Source organism: Peromyscus maniculatus, chromosome 15 (genome assembly GCF_049852395.1).
Source record: "Peromyscus maniculatus bairdii isolate BWxNUB_F1_BW_parent chromosome 15, HU_Pman_BW_mat_3.1, whole genome shotgun sequence".
In the NCBI taxonomy this organism is placed as follows: Eukaryota; Metazoa; Chordata; class Mammalia; order Rodentia; family Cricetidae; genus Peromyscus; species Peromyscus maniculatus.
Genome location: NC_134866.1, coordinates 77,562,764 through 77,587,088, shown reverse-complemented (window position 1 = coordinate 77,587,088; position 24,325 = coordinate 77,562,764). Strand labels below are relative to the sequence as shown.

At 41.1% G+C, this 24,325-nt stretch overlaps 1 protein-coding gene across 4 annotated transcripts in view; it reads left to right on the top strand.

The window, feature by feature from the left end:
• Fcho2 (FCH and mu domain containing endocytic adaptor 2) overlaps positions 1 to 17,647 on the top strand; it is a 112,417-nt gene extending 94,770 nt beyond the window's left edge. For all 4 annotated transcript variants that reach the window (XM_076552113.1, XM_076552114.1, XM_076552111.1 and 1 more), the window contains 7 exons: positions 4,075 to 4,186; positions 7,747 to 7,902; positions 8,201 to 8,333; positions 10,651 to 10,850; positions 11,525 to 11,589; positions 14,851 to 15,015; positions 15,289 to 17,647. In XM_076552113.1, coding sequence (XP_076408228.1) covers positions 4,075 to 4,186; positions 7,747 to 7,902; positions 8,201 to 8,333; positions 10,651 to 10,850; positions 11,525 to 11,589; positions 14,851 to 15,015; positions 15,289 to 15,311 — 854 coding nt within the window. In that variant the 3' untranslated portion in view covers positions 15,312 to 17,647. The remainder of the gene's footprint in view (positions 1 to 4,074; positions 4,187 to 7,746; positions 7,903 to 8,200; positions 8,334 to 10,650; positions 10,851 to 11,524; positions 11,590 to 14,850; positions 15,016 to 15,288) is intronic.
• Positions 17,648 to 24,325: the final 6,678 nt, after the last annotated feature.

Sequence of the window (24,325 nt, the reverse complement as noted above, 5' to 3'; positions counted from 1 at the left end):
CTACCTCTGTGAGGTACTCAGAGTCAGGCTCATGGAGATGGACATATGCAGTGGTGACCCTACCTCCGTGAGGTACTCAGAGTCAGGCTCATGGAGATGGACAGGTACAGTGGTGACCCTACCTCTGTGAGGTACTCAGAGTCAGGCTCATGGAGATGGACAGGTGCAGTGGTGACCCTACCTCCGTGAGGTACTCAGAGTCAGGCTCATGGAGATGGACAGATGCAGTGGTGACCCTACCTCCGTGAGGTACTCAGAGTCAGGCTCATGGAGATGGACAGATGCAGTGGTGACCCTACCTCTGTGAGGTACTCAGAGTCAGGCTCATGGAGATGGACAGATACAGTGGTGACCCTACCTCTGTGAGGTACTCAGAGTCAGGCTCATGGAGATGGACAGATGCAGTGGTGACCCTACCTCTGTGAGGTACTCAGAGTCAGGCTCATGGAGATAGACAGATGCAGTGGTGGTTGCCAGAGGTGAGGTAAAGTGGAGGTGCAGCTCTGTGGGGTAACTGTTTAGTGGGGATAGGGTGCAGAGTTTGTGTGGTTGGAAATGTTATGCAAGTACATGGCAGAGATGGTTGTACAGTGTCATTTGTGTTGTTTCTTTGTACTTTTCACTGTGCACCTAAAAATTGGTAAGAACAGTGAGACCCTGCCTCAAAAAATAAAAGATGAGAAAATAGAGGCAGGAGGTAAGACCATAAATTTTGTTGTATATTTTGTCACACCAAAAAAAAAAAAAAGCAAAAAAGAGCTCTTAAATTCTGATGACCTTCTACTTTAGAATGTTAGAAAAAAGCCGATGGATTCAGACTTAGGATTTTTAGTCATTTTCCTGTCTATAAACATGTAGTTGTAGTTGAAATCAGTGAATTCATACTTAGTTGCCATTTTTCTTAACATTTTCTTACTTGCGTGCTCAAACTCATGTCTGTTGATTAATCCTTTATCTTTTACCTAATCATTTTCAGGTATAGATTTAAACCTTTACGGGGCTGGAGAGATGGCTCAGAGGTTAGGAGCACTGGCTGCTCTTCCAGAGGTTCTGAGTTCAATTCCCAGCAACCACATGGTGGCTCACAAACATCTATAATGAGATCTGGCGCCCTCTTCTGGCCTGAAAGCATGCATGCAGACAGAACACTGAATACATAATAAATAAATAAATCATATATATATATATATATATATGTATTACTCTGATTCCTTTCAGTTTGGGATCATTTGGTCACTCAGTGATCATAAGATTGTTTCTCTTGAATTTTGACAGTAGTGATATTTTCCGAAATTAATTTTTAAGTTAACATAAAAATTTCCTTGTTCCAATTTTGTATATTTTTATTCCCCTCCCCTGCTGTTCTCCCTGCCTCTCTTATATCCTTTATCTCTTCTCTGGTAGTCCCTTTCTGTTAATATCCTCTTTCCCCTCCTACCCCTTAAGATCTCTTTTCTAGTCTCCCTTAAGTCTCCTTTCTATTTTCATGACCTACACACACACACATACCACACATACACACACACACACAAACACACACACAAATATAGGTATCATATATAAAAGAGAACATGTAGCATTTGTCTTTGAGTCTTGCTTGTTGTTCTTAACATAATGAGTCCCCTTTCTACCCATGTTCTGCAGATGTCGTTTATTTCTCTCTATGGTATACTACCACATTTTCTTGTCTCTTCTCTTGACGGCTATCAGGCTATTTCTGTTTCCTAGCTATTGTTAGTAGCAGAGTAAATGGATAAGGTGTGTGTGTTCTGATCAGGGTCATGAATACCTCTCTGTCCTCACCTTCATGTCCGTCCATCTGTCCCTAATCCATACGTGTCTCTCTTCTGCAGAACTATGACTTGTTATTAAATTTTAGTTTTCTATGTTTTCACCTTAGCAAAGTGTTTAGCACCTGTTAATAGTAATTCTTGATTCAAAGTGCTCTGAAATCTGAAGATTTTCAACAAAGTTTTAGATTCTAGAACCTCTTGGATAGCAAAGATTTTGAGAGAAGGGATGCTCAACTGGCAGAGCTTATGTAAACATTCCCAAACTGGAAAAACGAAAAAATGGAAGACTTCTGATCCCAGGCACTTCAGATATAGTTTATTTAATCTGTAATGACTTCTGTTATTTTGTGAATGAATTTTGATATTATTGAATTCTTATTTTCACATGGGATTATTTATTGTTCATTTTGGAGAATCTTCTTTTCCCAGTGGCCAAAAGCACCAGTTTTGGTCTACATGTAGTTTTCAGCACTAAAGTTCTTTTCTTTTCTTTTTCTTTTTTTTTTTTTTTGGTTTTTCGAGACAGGGTTTCTCTGTGTAGCTTTGCGCCTTTTCCTGGAATTCACAGTCCAGGCTGGCCTCGAACTCACAGAGATCCACCTGGCTCTGCCTCCCGAGTGCTGGGATTAAAGGCGTGCACCACCACCGCCCGGCTAAAGTTCTTTTCATAACTATAAAGAACCTTCTAAATCAAAATTCCTTCAAAGTCTAGAACAACAACATCTCTTCCTGGCCCCTTAAGCTTATGAAATATCTGTTGTCACTATATGTAACAAGGTTTGGTCACAAGGCATCAGGCATGATGGTTAAATGAATGCCTGACTTAGGGAAGTCATCACAGTATGATAAAGCACATGTTGGAAGAGTACATCTGCAGGAAAACAAAGGCAGTATGCTGTCTTGGTGGGGAAGTGGTTCGTTTCGATTAAAAAGCAGTATGAAATATGCCCTGCCACTCTTGAGTTGAATGCTTTGCTCTCAAACTGGTGACACAGTTTTGGAAGGTTTGCACTATCATAAATTGTCTAGGACCCGCATAAGCAAAAGAAAGTCCTAGCCTTTGAAGGTTATACGTGGTCCTCTGTCTCTTTCTCCTTTCTGCTTCCTGTCATCCTCCACCATATGCTTTTACCACCATGATACTCTGCTGAAGCATATGAGGACAACTGCTGTGGACTGAGTCCAGGGATACCAGAAGCCAGTAGTGACCAATAAGCTAGGTAAAGCTAGCTTAACATTGAAATGTGGTCACAGATTTGTTCAGTATTTTATTAATGCTTTTAAAATCCCAAATTTTATTTATTTACCTGCTTATTTATTTACTTGTTTGTTTGTTTAGGTTTTTTTCAGGACAGGGTTTCTCTGTGTATCCTTGGCTGTCCTGGAACTCACTCTGTAGACCAGGCTGGCCTCGAACTCACAGAGATCTGCCTGCCTCTGCCTCCCAAGAGCTGGGATTAAAGGCGTGTGCCACCAGCCTAAAATTCTAGTATGATACAGTTAAAAAGGTGTTATGTCTAAATGAAAATGAAATCATTTTTTAAAATTATTATATTAGTCAAGCATTTATTCAGGCAAAGTAATATGGGACTGCAATACAAGATGAGCACCTGCAATCTAGAAATTCAAAAATCTGAAAATGCAGGACTTTAGTGATAATTCTCAAAAAAGTTTGATTTGGAACATTTTTGAATTTGAGGCTTCTGTGTTAGGGATGATGGGGGTGGGTAAAGATGCAAATACTCCAAAATATGAAATATTCCAAAATATGAAAGATGTCTAACCCCAAGCATTATATGACTAAGGTTATATAAGCATCAAAGAGGAATTTAGGAATTATAGTAATAAGTAGTATATGAACTATCATTATTTGGAGAAACATAACAGACAAAAATCCAATATAATGCCTTGAAGTCTGTGATGGATAAACTTTAAAAAAAATTAAATTTGAAGGTTTTGGAGGCCACAATAGTTATTTTAGCTCTTTGTTTCCATGACTTTTACTTTTGACATTCCTTAACCATCCTGTGTCTTTCCATACAAGAGTAAGTGTGATAGCCTCCAGACTTTGTTTGTGTGTGTGTGAGATTCACACTGTGTTCTCTTCGTTTGATGATGTCTTCCTTAACCTCTAGGTTTATCCTTGCAGCATTGTTGAAACCAGTAGTAGGGTCCTTTGTGACAAGCTAACATGAATCTGTTCTAGTATTCATGGTGTGACTCTTAGTATTTGCTGTATGTCTTCTAGAATGGTCTAACAAGTCAATTATGTCTATTCTAGGTGTGTCACGGGGCCCCAGCCCAGTCAGCCTTGGAAACCAGGACACCTTACCTGTGGCAATCGCCCTTACAGAATCCGTCAATGCCTACTTTAAAGGAGCAGATCCTACCAAGTTAGTTCTAAAGAGATACATATGCACTTGTGTTTGGGAGGGGGCAGGAATTGGGGCATAGTGGTAAATTTTAAGTTACACTTTGATTCTTTGTAGATTAGGAGTTTCTTTTAAGCATTTGTTGGCTTTATACTGTAAGCATTCAGGGTTCCTGTACACAACACACAAATACTGTAATAGCCATGAGTGATGACTGTCCTCCAGTTTATTACTCTTGCCCAAGCTTTTTGACCAGTATGGCATACTGATGGTATATCTTTTACAGAATGCCATTTCCTAAAGCAGGGCTTCTCAACCTTCCTAATGCTGCAACCCTGTAATATAGCTCCCTGTGTTGTGGTGATCTCCAGCCATAAGATATTTTGTTACTACTTCATAACTGTAACTTTGCTACTGTTATGAATCGTAATGTAAATATCTGCCATGAAGAATATCTGATGTTCGACCCCCAAAGGGATCGCAACCCATCGGTTGGGAACCACTGTCCTAAAGAGATATAGACTGGGTGTTTGGGTTCCTGCAGAATTGGGTTAGCATCTTGCTTTTGAGAAAAGTTATATCTGCTTTAAGATTTTATTTTATGTGTATGTATGTTCTCTGCCTGCATGTATGTATGCCATGTGCATGCACGTTACTCACAAAGGCTAGAAGACGGTGTTAGAGCCCCTGGAACTGGAGTGAGCTTCCTGGTGTGGGTGCTAAGAGCTGAATTTGGGTCCACTGTAAGAGCAGCAGACACTCTCATTCACCAAGCTATTTCCAACCTCAATTCCTCTTTTCTTAAAAAATATTATTCAACATACATTCATTCACTAAGTACTAGGATTAAAGGTGTGTGCCATTATGCCCAGCAAGACTGAATAAGTACTAAGGCTACTTCAGAAAACAGAGGTCTCCTGACCTTGCATTATAGTAAAGAAAACATCAGAGAAGCAAATAGATTGTGTATTGATATATGTGTTATTAAAAAGGGAGGTAAAAGGGTAGGAAATTATAATAGGGGAGAAAGCCTTTTGGAGGGTTTAAGCAGATATTTGAAATATATGGTGTCACAAGCCATCCGTATATCTGGGAGAATAATACTCCAGGACAAGGGCACAGTGGTAGAATCCAGGGTAAAAGCATGCTTGGTATATTCGGGAAACAGTGGAATGAAACATGTCACTGAATAGGAAAATAAGTTTATTATTAGCAGAGAAGGTAGTAAGTATTGATGTTCTAAATATATTTGAGAACAGAGAATAGAATGACAAGTTTGAAGTACTCATTAAGTGCTATTAATGTAGACAAGTTGGTAGCTGTGTACATGATTCTGGAGCCCACCGAGTAAATGTAGACCTGAAATAAAATATTTGGTGTCCTTGGTTTGTATGTAATATATGAAGTTGGGGTTTTAAGAAGTAGACAGAACAAAGATCAGAAAACCAAGTCCCGATTCCCTGTTGCGAAGGAGACCAGAATGACCAAGCTTAGGAATTGGAGCTCATAAGCAGCAAGAGAAGGGAGGACAGAAACTAAAAGTCATTTCCTGAAGGAAGGGGTGAGGAGTTCCTTAGGCTGCCATTGGCAGTAGCAATATGGAAGTCACGAATGACCTTCAGCATGTCATTGTAGTGACGTGGTAAAGGTGCAAGCCTGCTTGGAGTGCAGGAGCAGACTATGCAGACTTAGGCAACTGTTCAGAAAATAAAAACAAATACAGATAATTCTTTGGGTGCTTTACTGAGGGAAGCTGAGAAATGGACTAGTGGCAGGAACAAGAGAGTTTTATTTTAGTTTTTGTCTGTTGATTTAAAGATCATAGAGCTGTGTGTGGTAACCCACACTTATAATTCCAGCACTTGGAAGGGGGAGGCAAGAGATCAAGAGGTAAGGGTCATCCTCAGTTACTTAGTGAGTTCAAGGCCATCTTCACCTGTGTGAGAGCCTATTTTTTTTTTTTTTTTAAGATGCTAGTGACCAGGGAGCTGGCTTACTTGGTAGAGTGCCTGCATCACAAGCATGAGGACTACTGAGGACCTGAATTCAGATCCCAACATTCACATAACAGCTGGGTGTGGGAGTCAGGAAGGAGTGGTGGATCTGACAAGAATTAGAAGGAAGAGTAGAGGGTGAATATGATCAAATACATTGTATACATCTATGAGCTTCTCAAAAGAATAGGAAAAATACTACATTAAAGTAAAAGGCTGAGTGTGGCAGCACACAGCTGTGCGCTCCAGATTTAGTGAGAAAGGCCTTAAAAAATCACGTGGTGAGCAATGAAGGAAGAGATCGGATACCAGCCTCTGGTCTCCACACTAACCTGCCCATGCGGACAAGTCTTCCTTTGAAACTGGAGGAAAGGCGCGTGATAGATACAGGTTTGGCGATTAGGAGTTCAGTAGTGAAGAGTGTGAGCACATGCCTTTCTGATTTTATTTCTTCATTAAAATCATCACCTAGGTATAGGGTGAGGACATATTGCTGGTTAGAGGAGGAATAGAAGCTATGAGAAGGCAGAGGAGAGAGTGACTAGACAGGATTCCAGGGCGTGCTAAGGGGGCAGGTGGGAGGTTTGGCCATGTGGTTTTGTTTCTAGTCACATTCAGCTGGACGTGTGTGGGAAGGAGCTGGATTCAGTCAAGACTTGTAAGCAGTTAGCAAAGACATGAAGGGGCTTAGGCAAAGGAGCATGTCTAATGAGGAACCTGGAAATCCAAAGATGGGGGATGTAAGGGTTTGAAGTTTGAACGATGATCGGAAATGCGGTAGGCTAGTGAGGCATTAAGTTATGCTGCTAGGTGGAATGAGTTAGAAACAAAACAGGAGTCTGAGCAGATGAGCGATGGTTGTGAAACATTGTGGAGGGACTGTGCCGCGGCCGAGGTAAGCTGTAGGACAGAGCCGCTGCAAGAAGAAACTGAAGAGCTACGTGACTGAGGATATTAAAAGGACCGTTTAGATGGCTGTTGAACTTACAGAAAATTATGCTAGCAGTAGTGGTGCAGAGATAAGATTAGCAGTGAGTCAGGACCTCAGGATGTCAGGTAAAACGGGACTACTGAAGATGGTCTGAGGGGACAGGGTCTGAGCAATACCGTGTGAACCAAGAGTTTCGGAGCAAGAAGCAGTGAACCAGAAGAGCAGCCATCACCAAGCCCAGGGGTTCAAAGGCCTTAAGAGGAGAAAGTAACTAACTAGTTAGTGCTGCTGTTACCAGGGAAACACTGCCCTTACAGGTCTCCCAAGGATGGCTACCACACACAAAGAATTGTGCCTATGTTTAATAGTAGGGGTATGCCATTGCAGTTTTCTATGATTAATTCATCTATAACTATAATAAAGGATATGAATATATGTATGTATGAACAGATCCACAGCTGTGTGTATGTATATATATATGCAAAATCATATATGCATGCATACATATGTTTACATGCATATATGCATACATTCATACACATATGCATACATACATGCATATGTGCTCACATACATAAACTTTTAAAGCCAAGCATACTTTTGAGAAGAGATTAGAGCATCTTATTTAAGAACTTGCCCATGTCCTCCAATGTCAGGTGTATTGTGAAGATCACTGGAGACGTGACAATATCGTTTCCAAGTGGAATTATTAAAGTCTTCACAAGCAACCCCTCTCCGGCTGTGCTGTGCTTCAGGGTGAAAAACATCAGCAGACTGGAACAAATCCTTCCAAATTCACAACTCGTGTTCAGGTTTGTGTGTTTTGCTCTTAAGATTAAGATTGAAGTTTCTTTTTAAGAAATGTTTTTCTTTGTGAAGTAATGTTGCATTTGAAGACAGTGCCAGTATCCTTTAGGCAGGTGAGCAGCCCTGGGCCCTTTGCTTTGGTGGGTGCCGGTTCCTTTCACTACCCTGTCCCTGTCTTCTCGTCTTGTCCCCTCATCCCACCCTCTGGGTGGTTTCTAGCAGTCCTTCCCAGGCCACCAGCTGACTCAGGGAAGGAAGGAAAGGAGAAGTCAAATGAAATAACAGTGTTTCTCATACACACAGTGATCCATCACAATGTGATTCCAACACAAAAGATTTTTGGATGAACATGCAAGCTGTTACTGTCTACCTCAAGAAGCTGTCAGAGCAAAATCCAGCTGCTTCTTATTATAATGTAGATGTATTAAAGTATCAGGTGAGTGTCCTGTCACTGTGAAAACCTTAAATTTTATATAAACAATACAATCTGGCAGAACACTAAATAAATAAATATGTCATAGCCAAATGAGGTCCATTCCAAGAGAGCAAGATTGTTTTGGTATTTGAAATTCTGTTAGTAAGTTAATGACTATTTGAGCCAAAATGATGAAGTGTTTACCATCTGTTTATGACTCAGCTACTGAATAAATATTAATACATGCATTTATATTTAACATGAAAACTCCAGTGTAGTCATTCTTCATAAAGAAATGCCAAAGCAGTCAGGTAAGTTCGATAGGGCAGACACTCCCTGTTTATATTAATAGTACAGAACTTAAGTGTTTCTCGGGATTTGTTAGTGCTGCTACATAAGAGAAGAAAAGACAGAGTAAGAGCCAGGTGGTGGTGGCGCACAGCTTTAATCCCAGTACTTGGGAGGTTGAGACAGGCAGATCTCTGTGAGTTCAAGGCCACCCCTGGTCTACAGAGCGAGTTCCAGGACAGCCAAAGCTACACAGAGAAATCCTGTCTTGAAAGACCAAAAACAAAAAAACAAAAAACAAAACCACTAAAGTTCTAAGTCCACATGTATCAAATACTTAATAAATGAAACCATAAAAGGGCCTGAAATAAATTATGACCAAATATACATACATACATATATACATACATACATACGCTTACTATATAATCTTAATATTGAACAAGAAAGCCATTTCCAAGTCTATTTAAAACCCAGAAGAGTGGCTGGTGAGGTCTCTATGGTTAAAAGTGCTTTTTGTGCAGTCCTCAACAACCTGAATTTGATCCTGATGACTCAAGTTCAATCTGTAGAATTCACAGAAATGTGGAATGTGACCTAACCTTCAAATGCACGTGCGTGCGTGCGTGTGTGCGTGCGTGCATGCGTGCGTGCATGTTTACACATAAAAGAATAGATTTAAAATCCGGAAAGTGTGCCAAAGAAGGAAATTGACCTAAAACCAGTAAGTGGGTTTGCATATAAAGTGCTGGAATGCATAAGACAAACTAAAGGGATCACTCCAAGAACCTTGAGGAGTTAGGAAGTTCAGGGTGGTAACTCTTGGAAGGAAGCATGCTCTACTACAGTAGTATTCAGAACTGTGGTTAAGGTGGTAATGATTGCTCTGTCCAGTAGTGAAAGGGGTGTGACCCTTACTCCTAGGAATACAAATTAATAGAACCTTTTAGAAGGAAGTTGTAGTACATTAATTGGATATATAAAATGTTTAATTCAAAGTTCTTTCTGAAATAATTATTCAGAAGTTTCATAACAGGCAAAGAAAAGGTACAAAATACATTTCCGGCGTCATTGTTTCCAGGCCACCTGAGTATCTATACAGCAGCAGAGGAATGCACTGCTTCATCAGTATGTTATAAAAAACCATCACAAGCAGTGAGATAGAACTGTGTTTCAAGTTCCTAAAAAGTCTGGGAGGATAAGTAGCATGATGCTAACAGTGGGGAGTAAAAACACCAAGGGGTGGGCTTGGTTACAGCTCAGTGGTTAGAGCACTTCATCCTGCATGTGTTAAGCCCTGAGCTTAATCCCCAGCATGCATGCACATGCTGAAGATCAATTCTCGACATTTATGTTTGAATTTTTAATAGTGTAATATTAAAATAACTTGTGTTCCTAAAAACATTTGTAATCAGTGCTTGCTAATTGCTGGGAATAGGACAAGGAGATGGAAAGCATGATGAGTAAATAATGTTGTTATGTTAGAAAACAAGTGCTGTAGACGAGAGGAGACGGCTTCAGGGAGCCTTGAGAAAGGAGCCGAAGAGTTGGGAGGAGTTATGCCATTCGCTGTGTTTGAAGTTATTAAATATTTGAAGTTAGGAGTGTACTAATTCTAGGCTTTGGGCAGTACATGGTGAATCTTTTTTTCTCACAGATTGTATCTAAATTCTTTATAATTTCATATGTAATTAATGTAGAATCTTAGAATCCTCTTTTGAAAGGTTTTGGACTTTCACAAATAAATAATTTTTTAAAAAATTACCTAACAGAATGCTGACTTCTGGGCACTGTGCCCAATCTGTAAAGTCAGATTTTCTGCAGTTGGATCCAAGGGAACTGCACCATGGCAGTTTGCAGGTAGGCTGTCTCAGGTCGGCAGGCCGAGCGAGAGTGACCCTAGGAGCCGAGGGCTGAACTCTGCCCAGCAGCAGACACTCCTTGCTGCTTAGTTGTGACTGTGCAGGTTCTTAAGCCTGAGTGTTTGGATCATGAACATGCCTTGTTTAACCTCAGGCAAAGACAGTAACTTGTTTGATTTTCTTGAAAGGTGTCATCGAATGGCATTCAGTCCACTCCTCTGAATCTTGCGACGTACTGGAAATGTAGTGCCAGCACCACAGATCTGCGGGTGGATTATAAGTACAACCCAGAAGCCATGGTCGCCCCCAGTGTGCTTTCCAACATACAGGTGGTGGTTCCAGTGGACGGAGGAGTCACCAACATGCAGTCCCTCCCCCCTGCAGTGTGGTAAATTGCTTTTGCCTTCCAGTTGCATTTCTGCTTGTCCCCAGCTGCAACAGTTCTAACCTCTCAAACAAACAGTAACTGCTTAAGTGCTTGCCCATGCACACCTGACGACCTTAGTAAGCCTGAGAACTTTGTGAAGGTTCCTGAGAACCCATGTAAAGGGTTCTCTGATCCCTGTGTACCAGTGGCAAGCATATTTCTATACATACACAGAATTTAAAGAACAATAATAACTATTTCATAGGATTAAATGTAGCACTGACCTTATCTACAGGAATATCGGCTCAGTGTTCAGTAGTGACCGTCATTGCTAGCCACCTCTTGTACCCCCACCTCTGTTAGTACTATAATACTATAGTACTATAATTCTGACAACTCTTTGTAGTTATCATTAAGAATGTTGTCTCTTGACTGAGATACCGAGCCACATATCCACAAGTTTGTTTCCTCTGGCCACTGGAAATGAAATGAGTCCTGGAATTTCGTAAACTTTCATTACTCAAGAAAGCTACAGTATTATATTTATATATGTGATACATTTTCACTGGGGAATGTCATTTAAAGCCCACACTATAGTTTTGATAATAAAAATACTTGAGGTACGTTTATTGAGTGTCCATTTATGTATTAGATACTGTAAGACTGAATTTGAAGATAACTTGTTCTTATTTCAGGAATGCTGAACAAATGAAAGCCCTTTGGAAATTATCTGGGATTTCAGAAAAATCGGACAGTGGAGGTAAGGGTGTGCTCTTCTCATTCACTGTGCTGGGGATCAGATCCAGGCCCTGGGGGTACATGCTAGGCAGGTACTGTGCCCGTCTGCTGCCCTGGCCTGCGTTGTTTGCTGTTGTTGCTCACTGTTACTACCTCTCTTAACCATGTGTGTGAGTGCACACAGTGTGGTCACAGACAGCTTGCATCGATCAGTTCTCTTCTTCCCATCAGGTGGGTCCTACGGACGAGACTCGGGTCAGCATGGTGGCAAGACCCTTACTTGCTGAGCCGTCTTTGCCTTGGTTGGGTTTTTTTGAAGCATATTCATTGAAAGTTTCCTCTTGAAATTTTATGCCTTCAGTTCTAGAACTGACCACTAGGTGGAAGTTAATACTCTATGTAAGAATGTACAAGCTGAGATTCAGAACAGTTTTTACCCTCCCCTTGAATAGGCTTTCTTTGTAAGAAAAATAACTTAAACTTTGATAACTGCAGGATAAATGCTTTTTGTGTTTACATAAGATAAATGCCTAGTGGTAGAATTTGTTGAAAATGAAACTGTCCCCAGGTAGGTAACTCAAATAATTGCAAATGAGTGAGCCAATTCTGTTGATGGGAAAAGCAGGTGCTCCTGCTCTCCCCTCCCCAGTTACATAGAAAACAGCTTTGACATGCTGCTTATCTGCTCCATCTCGCTGAAAGAACCTATCTGTTCATTCCTGTTGGAGTTTACCAGGGGTCTTTAGTTCTGTGTGGCAGTTTTAAGGAGAAACAAGTTAATTGTTTCCTCCTACTGAGTCTGTCTGTGTTCACCATATGGCTAGTTATCGCTCCAATATCTCCTCTGAGTTTTGTCTTTAAAACTAGTGTACAGTTCCCAAGTCAAGTCCCTAACATGAGATACTCATAATCTCTCCTAGTTAAAAGAGAACTTGTCTTCCTAATTAGCCTCCATTACTTTTTCTTATTGAGTGAATGAATGCTTTAGCTGTTCCAATTTGGTTCGGCTTTTTCTTTTTGAATATTTGAGCATATCAGTGGTTTTTCTCCTTTAGTATTTCTACATAAAAGACTATCAGCAAATCTAGATGGTCTGTTCTTGCATATCTGCTGTACAGGGTCAGATTTATACTAGGGAAGCCACAATTGAGGTAAGATGACCAAGCTGGCCTCTAGTTAGTGTTCGTTGTTTAGTACTTATAGTTAGCATTTTCAATCTTTTCTCCTAGCCATAGTTTTTGTGAACCACACTGAAACTTCTAACTTAAACTGGAAGTAAATCAGACATCCTATGTATTAGGCTTACAGCCAGCTAACAAGGAAGAGAGAATATCTTGTTTCCTATTTAATAAAACATACAGTAATTGTAAATGTACCACAAAAGGAATTTGTTTTTTCAAAAACAAGATTCACATTTTCTATCACATATTTAGTACTTTCCTTGTTACTCAGCTATGAAAGTGCTGTTCTATGTGAGGAAATGGGAAAAGTTTATGAATGTGGTTTTGATGTGGTCAGTCAAACCTTTACAAAGAAATACCCAGATTCAAATGCTGTAAAATAGGAACCTGTTTTCTATTCTAACTCAATACATGGACAAGAAATAGGAAACAGTTGTATAGCTTCAGGGCTGCTGGGGACTGCCGCTCACTGGAGCCTGCAGTGGAACTTTCCCAGAGCAGAGTTGTTGAGCAAGAGTGTACAGCTTTCAGGACTGTGGACTCGAGTTAACAGCTGGAACAGCAGTTCTCCACTCTGGTATACATCCCCGGGCATGATAGCATAGGACAGACCACTTACTACATCTTGTTGACACAGTGGTTCTCAACTTTCCTAATGCTGCAACCCCTAACTCCAGTTAGTTCCTCATGCTGTGCTAACTTCCAACCATAAAATTATTTTTGTTGCTACTTCATAACTAATTTTGCTAGTGTTATAAATTGTAATGTAAATATCTGATATGCAGGATGTCCGATATGCAACTCCTGTGAAAGAACTGAAAAGGGTCTCGACCCAAAGGGTGAGAACCACTGCCCTAACCCGAAACCCAGGTTAAATTAGGTTAGAAACCCTCTAGACTTCCCCTTTCTTTCCTTTTAGATATTGTGTTCTTTGCTTATACATTGGCTCTACCATGGCTCCACTCTTCTGTCACCCAGAGCCCTAGTAAACTGTCTTGCTGTCTTGCAGTTGGTCTCCTTCCTTGGCATCGTGCCCTCCCTTCTCCTCTGGGACTCTAATCTGAGGCAGTCTTGCCTGTCTACCTTGGGTGTTTCCTTGTGGTTGGCTGTGTCCCGGGCCCTGCTGCTTCTCTAGTCTCATCTGCTGCTGTCCCCCACTTGCGCCCTGTTCTCCAGAGACTGTGGTGTGGATGCGGTTCCCTTTGGCCCGCTAACCCTCCCAGGTCTTCTGTCTAAGTGTGTTCATGACTTTGAGAGCAGTGCATGTTTTCAGATTCCTTAGCGTCACCGATGCCCTCCTGCTGCTGCAGTCAGACAGGGTAGGTTGAATAAGTGGTTAGAGCTGAGAGAAAGGACGTCTAAATATCGGCGGGGTGATGCAGCTAGCCAGTTCGCTCAGCTCGTTCAAGTATGATGCTAAAAAGACAAGTGAAAAATAGCGAGGCGGATACCCTCCTCCTCCAGCAGTAGCAGCTGCCTTTTCTCCTTACCGCTGTGGACTGCGTGGTCTGGCACCTAGCACTCACTTCTCTTGACTTTGTCTTGTCGTCCCCCTGTCCCTCCTCCCTTGTGTCATGCCCCCCCTCTCCCATGCTTCCTGTGTGCTGCTCTCCACTCCTTACCTCATCTTTGTTAACTCATTTTAGCAGGCACATATCTATCACAGGCATCTGGCTAAGCAGGGTACATCTCTGAACGTTACTGGTAAGAAAAAGAAAATAGTAGATTGAGATTACCTAGTAGAAATTCAGGCTCACCAAATAGGGTTTGATTTGAAAACAGGACAGTGGTTTGTTTACTATGCACATCTCATGAATTTATCATTGGCTGAGGTAGTTTAGCTTAGATCAGCAGTTTTCAACCTGTGGGTTGCAGTGGCCCTTTCTCACATATTTACATCGCAATTTGTAACAGTAGCAAAATTATAGTTATGAAGTAGCAATGAAAATGATTTTATGTTGGGCGTCACCACACGTGAGGAACTGTGCTAAAGGTCTGTAGCGTTAGGAAGGTTGAGAGGCACTGACTTGTTTGCTCATTTGCTTTTATTTTGTGTGCAATGTATTTTACCTTTGATAAAGCTTTTATTCTTTTCTTTGCAGGTTCTGGATCCCTCAGAGCAAAATTTGACCTTTCAGAAGGACCCAGCAAACCCACAACGCTTGCAGTACAATTCCTTAGCGAGGGAAATACCCTCTCAGGAGTAGATATTGAGCTTGTTGGCACTGGCTATAGACTTTCTTTAGTAAAGAAGCGTTTTGCCACTGGTAAGTTGGGATGTTTTGAACTCTCTAGTATATGTGGGAAACACTAATTCTAGCAGTTTATAATTTAAAAGCATGGATTTTTTTGTTCCCTTGCTACAAGCTGCCAGATAAAGACAGTCTTAGTAGTTACCATGATCAGCATATCGAGCTATGTAATGTGATTCTAATGCCTTGTAAACAGCAGGTGGAGACTAGAGTTGTGTGTCTGTAACCACAAAGAGCAGTGTGGTCATTTAGAGTATTGGAAACAAAGGTCTGCTTGGTGTTTTTCAGGACGATACTTGGCGGATTGTTGATGGACCTAGAAAGCGGTTTTCTCCAGGGAACAGTGCAGACGGACGCTGCCACCGCAGCATCACCTGTCTTTCCAAACACTATTCTTACCGTATGATGTCTTTCAAACTTCGTCTTTGAAAGCTGACTACAATGTTCAATTGCACTTTCAAAGTGAGTCATTGAAAGAGAGCACTGAAATGACCTTGTACACAGTAACGATCCAATGCAATATTCAGGAAGCACATGTATTCAAATTGTCACTAAAATGAAGTTCACTATCTTCAATGTCTGTGTTTTTTAAGAGGTTAGAATGTAGTAACAAACCTAAAATTTCAGGAGAGCAAGCACAAAATTATTTAGCTTTCCATAAGTATTTAGACTCAGAGATAGCTTTGAAGTTCCATAAGTTTGATATGAATGAATATAAACAGAACGTGAATTTTAAGTTTTGAATGTTAACTCAGAGCTCAATCTAATTGAGTTATGTGCCATAAGGTAATCAGACCAGAGTCCAAGTTGTATGCAAAAAACCCTATAATCTGATTCTCATAAGCATATTAATAAAGTGTAAATGGTGTTTTATATGATTTTTTAAAATTCTCAAGTGCAATGTGTTTTAAAATAAGCTTGCAAAGGACAGCAGAAAAACTTACTTCTGCAGTTAATTAACTTTATAGAAGTTGTGATTGTTTTGATGAATTAATGCTGTAGATTTAATTTATTTTTATATGGATTACATAATGTGTGCCTTTTAAAACAATAACAAAACCCAGAAATGTGCCTCTAGTTTGTGTTAATTAATGTGCCTCACTTTTTTCTCACTCTGGATCCTGTATTCAGAATCCTACAGTGGTCAAGCATATTTAAAGATATTTGCAGTTTTTAAAATACCTTTGGGCTGTAATTGGGAAGAAAATTCAAAATAACCAAAAGATAATTTATACTTAAAAATCCTGGCTCATGTCTTTAATGATACACTATAGCCATTAGAAAAACAAATAAGCCTAATGGAGTATGTTTACTGGGAATAAAATGACTTTCAGATATTCACCATTGACCTCCTAAGTATGTGCAGTGGACAAGTGCAGAAACTATGGTGATAAATTGGTAACTGGTATTTTAACTCTAATTTAGCATTTCCCTTGACCATATTCATCAAGAAAAATTTATACACTTAGTTACTGTTGTGTTGTGAATATAAGTTTTCTAGCTTTGTATGAATAATTTTTAAAAGATTCATTTTGACAATGAGAGTACTGTCACTTATTTTCATTTTAATAATTAGAAAATTACCAAATTCCCATATGGTAAGAATAGGTAAATTATTTGAAGTGAAGGATGGGTTAAGTGTTTCTTAACATGAACTGCTCATACTGAGTAGTAACTTTATAGCAAATTCTGATTAACAAAAGAAATAAAATGTTTTAGACAAAGTTTCATAATTTACAAGTGGGAATTTATGATAAATACCAATGCCTTTCATTTTTCATAGAAGTGATAGCTTGTGTTATATCTGATAATTTATATAAACCACTAATTATTTTGTTAAGCTTTACAGAAAATAGAACCCCTGTTACTAGACATTAAAATAACATCTTGCTATACTAAACACAGCAGCAAGTCTACTCTTCAGCAGCATGTAATACAAAGGGAGCATTTTTACATAGTCAGTGGTTTTCCAGTTCTCAATTTAGGTGTGACTTAAGCAAACATAAGGCAATTGTTTGAGATGTTAGTCTTTACTAACTAGCAAGTTAGAATTTCTAACTCTTACGTTCTTTAAAATGCCAGTTACAATTACCCTTACTAAAATTTTGACTACATTTGCTTTTATTGGGCAGTTAATGCTTTACTGTTTGAATTCTGACACTGCTACATTCACAATGTCTGTTTTTAATCAAGTAGTACCTTAAGATGTTGACGTGAGTGGAATGGTTAACCTTGTGCACTTTCTCCCCATAGCCTGCAGACCTAGTGTTGACATGCACGTTTGTATTGGGTACAGGTTACAGTTCTGAAGCCATATGAGTTGATAGTCTTTTTTTTTTTTTCTTTTCCATTTAAAAAGTCACTAATGTTGTTTTTAAAAAGCCCAGTAGATTTCAGAGAGAGACTATCTAGCAAGCTGGTTCTTGCTTGTGTACAGTGATAACTTTGTAGCTGCTTCTTTAACCAGGAATTTGTAAACACAGAACTCTTAACAAGTGTGACCTTTTAAGGAGTGTTATTTACTACTTTGGGTTGTAATTAGAGCACATCTATCTTGCAAAATTTTGTAAATATTTTTGATTTTTTTCATAAAATGTAAATTTTACATAAAAGTTGTATCCCTAATAAACATGTAATATATAATTTAGCAGTTGACTTTATGTGTCTTTGTGTCCCTATTAATAGATATGTTATAGATAGGACAGTCGAGCTGAGGAAGGAATGAGCAGTTGACTTTGACCTGTATTAGAATTGTTTCCTTTTATGGTAGTAGGGGTTGAACCAAGGGCCTGGTGGATCCTAGGCAGTCACTCTACACTGAGCTGAAGCCCCAGCGGATTTTGGGCTTGAGCTCACCGTTTGTGCTAGCATACAGACTGAGCTACTGAAGATGTATTGGTCATAAAGAAAACTCGGCTTGGTGTGTATCTCTGAATAGCAAACATATTTAACAATGAATTATTTCAACATATTTATAAATATATTGAAATTGATTATGAATTTTGTAAAGACTTTTTTTCTTGACTAGTTTTGTAGGAACAGTTGTGTATAATTTAAAATCATGATGAGGCCTGAGAGGTGGCTCACTGGGAAAGGTGCTTGTCACCAAGCCTGGTGACTGAGTTCAGTCCCCAAGACCCACACAATGAAAGGAGGGAACTGACTCCCTCAAGTCATCCTCTGACCTCCATATGCACACAGTAAGATAGCAAGTAAATAAATGTAATTTTAAAAAATCATAATGTCAGAAGTTAGGGACATAAAGTCTGAAAAACAAAATCAGAAAACCCAAGCCAGTGGATTTAGGAAGGAACAAAAGGATAAAATGAGAAAAGAAAAAAAAAATATTAAATAGTGACAATTTTGTCAAATATGTCCTAAAAACACTAGTATAATTATTTGGGTTTGGTTGGGAAACCTGTTAGCATTCACACCACACATCCCGTGGATTATTCTCTCCTCATGTCTACTTCCAACTCTACTAGACAGGTCTGAGAGTTGTGACACCCTACATTCTGAGGTGGAGCACAGTACCAGACTGGCTGATCCCACAGTCCTAAGTAGAGGGAATTTGATCTTTGCTCCTACAATAATTGAGGAACTCGGGCCCCTTCCATTTCATGGTTCTGCTAAGAATCTTCATTTGGCCACCAGCTGGAGAAAAAGCAAAGTTCATTAGGTTTTTATGGGTCAGGCCTAGATATGGAATCATCTGTTCCATGAGCTAGTCTTTGATCTTACAGCCTCAGTTGGCTGTGGGAGAAGATAAGAAATGAAGTATCCCTGTATGCCCACGAGGAGACAAACATCAAACTAGGTTCAGATAAACAGTCCTCTGCTTACCATGTCCCTTCTCCATTTTGTTAATTTTCCTGACCCTTCCCCAAACATGCATTTGAGAGAGTCTGTGGCATTCCATAAAATCTTGCTATATATTGACAGTCTATCCTTATTTTTAATACACCTGATTTTTTTCCTGTCCTCCCTCTTTTTAAATTCCATTTATTATTTGTGTGTGTGTGGCGGTCAGAAGACAACTTGGAGTCAGTTCTCTTATCCCTTCCTATGGGTCTCAGTGATAAACTTGGGGTGTGAGGTGCTGTGGGATGTTCTGTAGGTCCTGTGGGAGCCCATTCTCAGGTTCTTTGTGGCGTTACCCAGCAGGTCCGTATAGAGGATGATTAGGACCATGGGCCTGAGTGCAGGTGTTTGAGATGGTCTGCACTTGGCTGTGCTGGGGGATGGTCTGTATGTCAAGTTGCTCTGATTGGTTAATAAATAAAACCTGATCGGCCGTGGCTAGGCAGGATAAAAGGACAGAAAGGCAGAAGGAGATGCTGCAGCCGCCGAAATGACCAGAGAGGCTGCAGCCGCCGCCATGACCAGAGACACTGCAGCTGCCGCCGCCATGACCAGCAGCATGTGAAGACGCCAGTAAGCCACCAGCCACATGGCAAGGTATAGATGTATGGAAATGGATCAATTTAAGATAAAAGCACAGTTAGTAAGATAAGGACAGTTGGCAGGAGGCCTGCCACGGCCATGCGGTTTGAAAGCAATATAAGTGTCTGTGTTTACTTGGTTGGGTCTGAGTGGCTGTGGGACTGGCGGGTGACAGAGGTTTTTCCTGACTGTGGGCGAGGCGGAAAATTCAAGCTACAGTGAGGCTTGACAGCAAAGCACTTTTCCTAACCTAGCCATCTCACCAGCCCCTCCATTCACCCTTCTAGTGAGTGTCCTGCATGCTCATGTTTGATAACTCAGAAATGATTATCTTTGGTGTTTAGGTTTGTCTTTTGGAAATAAGGGCTGACAAGATGGCTCAGGAGGTAAAGCCTGATGATCATGCTTCAATCCCCAGATCCCACAGTAGAGGAGAGAACCAACTTCCAGAAGTTGTCCTGACTTCCATATGCACACGTCCTGTCTCTCTCTCTCTCTCTCTCTCTCTCTCTCTCTCTCTCTCTCTCTCTCTCTGTCTCTCTGTGTGTCTCTGTCTCTCTGTCTCTCTCACACACACACAAATTGAAAAATGTTTTAAACAAGGTAAGAAAAGTTTAAAGTAGGCAAATAATTTGCTCATTTCCTATGGTCTGCAAGTTTTCTGGTGTTGGCATTGGTCAGTAGAAAACTTTTGGCCTTTTCCTCGGGGCTGCAGGAGTGGCCACAGCTCCGGGAGGAGTATGCTTACACCACAGGCAGACAAGAGCTGTTTTGTCACTTCTGTCTTCTCTGCTAGGAGAGTAAAAGTTTTCTGGAAGCTCCTGGCACCTCTTTGCTCATGTCCAGTTGATGAGATGGAGGAGGGAGGGGTAGCAATGGAAAGGAAATGATTGACAGCCACAGATGTATTACACAGGTGGTAATCCTAGCCCTGACTCCAGCCCTAATCCTAGCAATCAAACCTTTGCTCCCATCCCAATCAACTTGTTTCTTTTTGTTTTGTTTGGTTTGGTTTTTGTTTTTCGAGACGGGGTTTCTTCTGTGTAGCTTTGCACTTTTCCTGGAACTTGCTCTGTAGCCCAGGCTGGCCTCAAACTCACAGAGATCCACCTGGCTCTGCCTCTGCCTCCCGAAGGGATTAAAGGCGTGTGCCACCACCGCCAGGCTTCAACTTGTTTCTTTTGAGAAAGGATCTCACTGTATATCTCTGGCTGGCCTGGAACTTAATACATAGACCAAGATGGCGTCAAACTCACAGAGATCTGCCTTCCTCTGCCTCCTGAATGCTGGAATTAGTGGTGTGAGCAGCCACACCTGGCCCCAGTCAACATTTTAATCTGTTCTTAGCAATGTAAAGTTACAAGTGAGCAAGATTAACTTGAAAGTAAATATCTACTGTTTTATTTTTAGGATAGTAAATTCCTATGACCATTCTACATAGTAATTTGAATCCAGTACCTTTTTACCCCTCAATATATGTATCATTTAATAATTACTGGGGATTTTTTTCCCTAGGAAAACATGATGAACAAATAAATGTGCACAAAAGATACATATTGCAATATTGTTCCTAGTATGACAAAATTGGAAGGGTTAGCCAAATAATTGAGAATTCTATATCTAAATCCAAAGGTAGCAGGAAGAAGAGAAAGTCACTGCAGTGTTTTGGCTTGTGCTTTTGAAACCTCAAAGCCTACCCTCAGTGACACACTTCCTCCAACAAGGCCACCCTTAATCCTTCTCAAGTAGTGCCACTCCCTGATGACTAAGCATTCAAATCTGTGCTCCTGTGGAAACCATTCTTAATCAAACCACCACAGTCCACTCCCTGGCCCCATAGACTTGTAACCATATCATAATGCAAAAAGCATTCAGTTCAACTTCAGAAGTTCCCATAATCTGTTATAGTCACAACACAGTCTCTCTTGAGACTCATGACAATCTCTTAACTGTAACCCTCAATAAGATCAAAATAAAAAAGCAGATCACATACTTCAACATACAAAGGCACAGAATATACATTACCAATCCAAAAGGGAAGAAAGAGCATAGTAAGGAAATAGTGGGCCAAAGCAAGACTGAAAGCCAGCAGAGAAAGCTCCACATTCTGCATTTCCATGTCCAGTGGCAAAGTAGTCTTCGGATCTCCAATTCCTTTCAAGCTTTGTTGTCTGCAAAACACTTCTCTCTCGTGGGCTGGTGCCACACCTGGTCTGCAGCTTCCTTTGACGGATACCCTTGTTAGAATTCCACCCTCACTCCGGCTGCGTGACCCGCACATGAGCAATTCAGGAGTTAAAGGGTCTTGTGTCTTACGTCATCCGTGTACGCTGGTGATCATGTACGCACACACAGCGCAGTGAGGGCATGGCTCTGTAGGCCCATCTGCGCCCTAAAGAGCCGTGACTCAGACCCCCCCCTCCTCTCTCCCCCCACCATCTTACCTCTCTCTGCATGTGCTTTCCTCCCCAGGCCTGGTTCTCTTGTCTTCCCCTCCCCTCATCCTAATAAAGCTCTCTGCTGCCAGGTAGCGTGGCTGTGGCTCATAACCTTTTTGCGCGATAATCAGCTCCACTTATCATTCATTTCAACCCTCCTCTGGCATCTCCAACATTTTGGGGCCCCCAACACAACCCAGGCTTGCCTTCACAGCTTTACACAATAGCCTCTCTGGACTTCAATGCGGGGGCATCCCTGATAGACTCCTGACCTTGGCAGCTTTTCTTCAAGGCAGATTCCACACCGCTTTCTTGTATCCTTGACTCCAAAGCCAGAACCACCAAGCCAGAGCTGCCAAGTTCTGCTGCTTCCTGGGCTTGGAACTTGGAACACTGGACTTAGCACCGTTACATTTCCTGGTGCTTCTTTCTTCTCAAACTGTACACTTTGTATTTTTTCTTGCTCAGATTGTTCATTTTCATTAAAGATCTGCATAAGAGTGACCACTAATAGTCACATGGTAGAGTCAATACTAGGCTGTCTTGAAATCACCAATGCCATTAATCCAAAAGTTTTCAGTTTAGCTTCAGGCAGACTTTTAGGACAAGGGCAAAAAGCAATCACATTCTTTGCCAAAATATTGTAAGAATGGTCTCTAGGCCAATTGCTAATATTCTTTCCCTCTGAAACTCTTGAGGTGGACCCCACAGTTCAAATTACCCTCATCACTGTCTTCCATGCTCCAGCCATTATGGCCCATTAAGCCCCATGTAAAGTGGGGCTTTCCTAATCCACATTCTGCCAACAAGCAACATGGTCAGGCCTATCACGGCAATACCCCGTGTGGTAATTTGAATGTAACTGGCCCCTATAAAGTCATAGGGAGTGGCACTATGTGGAGGTGTGGCCTTGTTGAAGGAAGTGTGTTACAGTGTGTGTTTGTGTGTGGGGTAAGGTCTCTTTTGCTTAAGGTTTGCTCGGTATCACAGAGCAGTGCCGGGCGGTGGTGGCACACGCCTTTAATCCTAGCACTTGGGAGGCAGAGGCAGAAGCAGGTGGATCTCTGTGAGTTTGAGGCCACCCTGGGCTACAGAACTAGTTCCAGGAAAGGTGCAAAGCTACACAGAGAAATCCTGTCTCAAAAAAAATAAAAAAAAGTACGACTCTTAAGCTACTTGTCCAGCACCACATCTACCTACATGCCATCATGCTCCCCATCATGATGATAAGGGACTGAACTTCTGAAACTGTAAGCAAGCCATCCAATTAAATGTTTTCCTTATTAGAGTTGCCGTGTCGTGGTGTCTCTTCCCAGCAACTAGAAACCCTAACTAACACACCCCACTTCTGGTACCAACTTCTGTTTTGGTGAGTGTTCTGTTGTTGTGAAGAGACACCATGACCATGACGACTCATAAAAGGAAGCATTTAATTGGAGCTTGCTTACAGTTTCAGAAGTTTAGTCTCTCATCATGGCTGGGAGCATGGCGGCACTCTGGCAGGCATGGTGCTGGAGAGGTGGCTGAGAGTTCTGCATCTGGATCCACAGGCAGAAGAGAAAGCCACTGGGCTTGGCTCAGGCGTTTGAAACCTCAAGCCCACCCCCGGTGACACACCTCCAATAAGGCCACACCTCCTAACCCTTCTTGAGGACTGTCACTCCCTGATGACTAAGCATTCAAATATGTGAACCTGTGGGTGCTGTTCTTACTTAAACCAACACAGTTACTGATTCTGAAACACTGCCATAATATTACCAAGTGGTTAGTGATAAAGTGCCATTTTAAATGGTGTTATTTTCAAGACAGCTGGCCTGGAACTCACTAAGTAGCCCAGGCTACCCTTGGACCTATAATCCTATCTCAGTTGAGATTACAAGTGTCCACCACCACACTTTCTTTTTTATTTTTGTAAGTGTATGCATTGAGAGCAGATATCTTTGTGGAACCCTCACCAAGCTGTTACAACTTCTAGATGGCAGGATTTTTATTTTCTACAAATGTTTGTTGTCCACATTTCATTTTTCTTGTCATATAAGCACATTTACAGTATCTTTAGAAAATACTTTTAGAAATAGAGTGCAGGTTGAACTTGCTACTGACATGAGCCGCACACAAATCTTTCTTCAGAAAGCTTCCCTCCTGTGATTATCTGCTTTCCTTGACCCTGCCAGGAGAGGGAGGCTTTGGGTGGTGGTATATTAAAATACAGTTCATCTCTAAGCTAAGGTCACAGTCCGTGTGAATCACAGAGACTCGAGGGCAGGAACTTGCAGCAGAGATGGTTTGGTTCCACCTTAGGTTAGCGGCGTGCTCCCTTAGAAAACTTGAACGAGTTTCTGTTTTCATCAAGTACGAGAAGCTGTAGGCCAGGCACAGTGGTGGCGCACACCTTTAATCTCCACACTTGGGAGGCAGAGACAGGCAGACCTTTTAGTTTCAGG